The sequence below is a fragment of the Atta cephalotes genome (assembly GCF_000143395.1).
Source record: "Atta cephalotes unplaced genomic scaffold scaffold00005, whole genome shotgun sequence".
Lineage (NCBI taxonomy): Eukaryota > Metazoa > Arthropoda > Insecta > Hymenoptera > Formicidae > Atta > Atta cephalotes.
Genome location: NW_012130069.1, coordinates 5678980 through 5684385, shown reverse-complemented (window position 1 = coordinate 5684385; position 5406 = coordinate 5678980). Strand labels below are relative to the sequence as shown.

Below are 5406 nucleotides of genomic sequence, written 5' to 3'. Positions count from 1 at the left end.
CTTTTGAATAATTTGTATTGTTTGGTAATGTAAACCCTAAAAAAAGAAATCGTTTTGATTTTTTTTTATTTTAGATGAATATAAGCGCTACATTGCCGACAGGCGATTTCAACGATTGGAATAACATTATTATTGTATTGGAATAACATTATATCTTAAATACACATTGTTTTTTAGTAAAAAAAATTTTTTAATAGTTCAATATTATAATCGCATATCCTGAAAAATTTTTTAAAATTGGTCGTATAATTTCCTAAAAAGAAATTTCAAGATCACCTTATTTTCAGCGTTACATAAGGTGCCTTTCTTAAAAATGATATTTTTAGTGAATATAGATTATAGATAATTAGTACAAAAATCTATACTTGTACTAATTAGCTGTCTATAAAAAAATCTGTATTCATATTAAGATTTGATGTGTATAGAGATATGTATATTAAGATATTTATTTGTTATGTATAGAACAGAGAAAACAAAAACTCTTCTACCAAAGTTGCGATGGGCGACACTAGGATATCATCATAATTGGGATACGAAATTATACTCTGAAAACTCAAGAAGCAACATGCCGACAGAATTATCTGGTCTAACATCCGTTTTGGCAAAAGCATTAGGTTTCTCAGACTTCAAAGCAGAAGCTGCGATTGTAAATTATTATCGAATGAACTCGACTTTAGCAGGGCATACAGATCATTCGGAGATGAATATTACTGCGCCGCTTTTTTCTATAAGTTTCGGGCAGATGGCAATCTTTCTGATTGGTGGTCTTAAACAGGAAGATCCGGCTAATGCTATTTTTCTGCGGAGTGGAGATGTAATTATAATGTCGGACAACTCCCGTCTAAGATATCACGGGGTGCCGCGGATTTTAGCAGCATCGAAAGCACCGTGGGATGATAATTACGAAGACAATTGCGAAAGCCCCGCGTACAACCTGGATGATTGGCACAAAGCACGGATTTACATTGCCGAAGCTAGAATTAATATGAATGTAAGACAAGTTTTGAAACCTGGGCAGATTATATTATATTAAACTACATTGTAATTTTTTGTACATAAGAGTATTAAAGTATTTATTTTGACAAAAAATACAAGATTTATATTTCCCATATTTGAAAATCACCTTACATATTTAATTACTTTCAATTCCAATTACATTTATGATTTTATGTCAGAATGTGAATATTAAATTAAAATTTATATATTAATATATAATTATATGCACAATTTGTATATATATGAACTAACAAAATTATATAAGAAAATATAAGTTATAAATTATATTATCATATTAAATTAATTATAAATAAATAGATTAAGTAATAATATAGTTTTAAAGTTTTCGCATTATTTGTTACGTTACTTAATTTTTATTTGTTTTGAACTGCTTTGGTTTTTAATTATGCACATATATGTACACATTCATTTTTAAAATCACGCGCCATTGGAAACGTAATCACTAGATTTCCGGTCTCTCATGTCAGCTGATCAATCCCGTTCCTGTCTGCTGATGCACAGTGGTCGACAATGTCGGGCAAAGACAAACTACCAATTTTCCCCTCTCGGGGGTAAGTTTCTTACTTTAACAAACTAATAATTGTAAAATCTCAATGATTTCACTTATATATTATATGTCATTATTTATCCTTGAATAGAATTCCGTCTTAAAACATACCTCAACATTACACTGGGTGTAACTCCAGCATTCAACTGTTAAAAGAATGTGAATTTGTATTTAAATATCCTAATTCTCTTTTATTTTGCTAGAATGTGTTTTATATGGAAAGAATATTAATTTCCAAATGTTTCTTGCACAGTTATTATTTTTTTAAGAGACATTCATCAAAATTATTCATTTAAGAATGAGATTGAATATTTTTTATATTTTCCTATTTTGCAAAAATATGTATGATAAATATATGTAATTTACGAATTTGTATATTTGATGACATAATCCAAAATTTATAAATAGTAATAGTAATATATTTTAAGTACAAAAGGCTAATATATTTTAACGATTGAAAACTGAAGATACTAGTATGTTTTAGAAATTTATAGTGTTTTAATAATATTAAGTATTTATTTATTGTAAATTGTACACATTATTAAATCTGTATGTTTAGGGCCCAAATGTTAATGAAGTCTCGCTTACAAGGAGCACAAAAAGGACATGGATTGCTGAAAAAGAAGGCAGATGCACTGCAAATGCGTTTCAGATTAATATTGGGAAAAATCATAGAAGTATGATTAATTTTTTATTGTTAATTTTATATCTTTATTGTACATTATTTATTGTACACTATCAGATTCTGTTACTTAGTTTTAATTTGACTGTATCTAACTTTATACATATTGTTATTTATTTATATGTATATATATCATATATATTTAAATCATTCTTTTCTTATTTTTAGACCAAAACTTTGATGGGTGAAGTGATGAAAGAGGCGGCCTTTTCATTGGCCGAAGCAAAATTTGCTACAGGAGACTTCAATCAGGTGGTATTGCAAAACGTGACGAAAGCACAGATCAAGATCCGTTCTAAGAAAGACAATGTCGCCGGTGTAAATCTACCTATATTTGAATCCTATCAGGATGGGACAGATACTTACGAATTAGCAGGTCTGGCCAGAGGCGGTCAACAATTGGCTAAACTGAAGAAAAACTATCAGCGAGCAGTGAAATTGCTCGTAGAGTTGGCATCGCTGCAAACAAGTTTTGTCACTCTGGATGAAGTTATTAAGATCACGAATCGACGTGTCAATGCAATCGAGCACGTTATTATCCCACGAATTGAGAGAACGTTAGCTTATATTATTTCAGAGCTTGACGAGCTTGAAAGAGAAGAATTCTATCGGTTGAAGAAGATTCAGGACAAGAAGAAGATTGCCAAAGCAAAGGTATAATTAGATCTTATTCTACTAATATTTTATTCTATTATTATATATTTATAATAATTTTTAATTTTACTAATATTTTTGTTTTTATTGATTAACATAATTTCTAAGAACATATTTCAAGAAGATTTTATATTTTACTAATTAATAATTTGAATATTATCTAAATTTTCTTCTGCTTAGGTTGAAGCAGAAAGAGCAGTATTAATTGCAGCCGGACATAATTTGGATGCTACAAATTTGCTCGACGAAAGCGACGATGATGTGCTGTTTTAAATACTGTAAATAATATTATTATAAATATTAAGGTGTTAATATATCTAAATAGAAAGAACATCAATTTATGTCGGCATTACGACAGTCTCGTTTGTACATTTTAGAGAATGTCGTTGGAAATCTCTTTTTCGCTTAAAAAAAAAATCACTGTTACTATTTTTGTGTATCTCTTAAAAAATACATTTTACAGTATTTGTTGGGCAACAATTTGTATAAATGAATAATTATATATCATGTAGATCATGTAGCATACAACAGTAACACTATTATTTTTAAAAAATATTTTAATTCTAAATAACAAAGAATATTTAATTCTATATACATAAATCATTCCATCATCATTTATATTATTTTCAGCTTTTATGATGCGAGATAATTGTATGATCCGATAATATAGTAACGATTATAAATATAATAAATATGTATATATGTATTTTTGTACAATTTTTTACCAATTATCGATCACTATGGTTTATTTCATCGTTCTTATTCTGTTCTTTTCAAATTTCTATAAGAACATAAAAGAGATATTTTAAATAGAAGGAAATACCGAGTCATTGATCAAGTGCCATCTTGCAATTTGTATTTGATTTATTCAGTAAAATCGATTTCAAAATTAATCACGATCTGCTTGAATGAATTCATTATTTTTAAATTGAAATCGATATAATTTTTTACTAAATTGAATTTTTACTAAAATTAAAATTTATTTGCTATAAAACACATCGCTATAATTACATCCGCTAATAATTTTTACATTTACATAAAAATTGCGACATGGCAAATAATAGTAATATTTTTAAAAAATTGATTAAAATACAAACTGACGATTTTGTTTTGCAAATTGTGTATTAGATTAATCAGATTATTTTAATTTAACTTTGATTAATCTCTTTAAATGAATTGATTTCTCAATTAACATGGCACAATTGGCGTGTACAACTGACCCAGTGTACTCGTCAGTTAACTAGGTCGATCAATATTATAGGGTTGGAAGGGATAGACAGGAGGTAGATTTCTCATACGAGTGGTGGTGACCACCCTTCTTCACTAAGAGGAGATGCGCGTGTGGAAATTGCTTTCAGTGCGCGGCGGAAAATTCGTCCACCCAAAACATGTCGTCGTCTTCTAGCGAGGATTGTTTCACGATCGTGGATGTGCCGGAGAATCGCTATGACGAGGCAATCCACCATCTGAGATGGAACTTTTTCGCCGATGAGCCGCTTAATAACGCTATAGGGCTTTGCGCGAGAGGGGAATCTCAGCGCGCACTTGAGCGACACTGCCTTCTCACCTTGAAGCAGGGTTACTCCAGGATGCTAATGGATAAGAAGGGAGCGGTGAGCGAGATCTCTCACAAAATATATATATATATATATATATATGTAACATTTCTTACTCAGTTATTTATTTGCTTCGTTATTTATTTTTAGAAATAATAAAATTAAAAATTAATTGTTTCAATTCTTTTCATTTTTATTTGATATCTCGTTATTTCTTACAAAATCTTAATAATCTAATATTTTTTTTATATATTCTTAATGATTTGTTTATAATTAATCTTGTTGTTCTATTTAAATTTTTTGTACTAGAGTTAATATAATCTGATTTATTGTTACTATATGCATTTACAGGAATAAGAACAGATTGTTATAAACATTTAGTAAAAATTTAAAGATAATTAATAAAAAATATAAATATATCTATTAAAAAATTAAGTAAAAAAATTTTTTATGATTAATTGGTATGGTATTGGCAGAAATAAATTAAGTACAAGTGACTTACAAATGTATAATCTTTCATAATTACTATAAAAATATTTATTTTATATATAAATAGGCATAAACTTGCAACAACTCGTACGCACATACCGAAAGGAAAATTATTTTCCTTATTTTTACAATTATGGTCATAAATATCGAACATTTTTCTTTCATTGCATATAAGAGATTTATCTTGCAATCAATAGATTGTGCACTTCCCTGAATATAACTCATAAGAATAAAATAATCAATTATAGCAAAATTGTATATTATCAATCTATTGTATAATACAATAATATATAATATAAATAACATAATAATATAAATAATTAATAAAGAGCAATAAAAATTCTCAAAGTATTTGATAATATTCCTGAAGATAACTGAATTCCTGAAAAAAATGTTATATGTATATATATATATATATATATATATATATATATATATATATATATATATATATATATATA

The 5406-nt window shown here is 27.8% G+C and overlaps 3 protein-coding genes across 3 annotated transcripts in view; all 3 read left to right on the top strand.

Annotated features, from left to right (window-relative positions):
- The window catches only part of LOC105626608 (alkylated DNA repair protein alkB homolog 1-like), a 5263-nt gene extending 4230 nt beyond the window's left edge, over window positions 1-1033 (top strand). Inside the window, exon 2 of the mRNA XM_012207902.1 lies at window positions 463-1033. Within this exon, the coding sequence (XP_012063292.1) occupies window positions 463-1033 (571 nt within the window). The remainder of the gene's footprint in view (window positions 1-462) is intronic.
- A 494-nt stretch (window positions 1034-1527) lies between these two features.
- Window positions 1528-3173, top strand: LOC105626388 (V-type proton ATPase subunit D). The gene is made up of 4 exons (XM_012207689.1): window positions 1528-1568; window positions 2124-2241; window positions 2415-2900; window positions 3081-3173. Exons 1-4 carry the CDS (start codon window positions 1528-1530, stop codon window positions 3171-3173), a joined length of 738 nt encoding a protein of 245 aa, XP_012063079.1.
- A 1115-nt stretch (window positions 3174-4288) lies between these two features.
- LOC105626387 (dopamine N-acetyltransferase-like) overlaps window positions 4289-5406 on the top strand; it is a 4849-nt gene continuing 3731 nt past the window's right edge. The window contains exon 1 of the mRNA XM_012207688.1: window positions 4289-4513. Coding sequence (XP_012063078.1) covers window positions 4289-4513 — 225 coding nt within the window. The remainder of the gene's footprint in view (window positions 4514-5406) is intronic.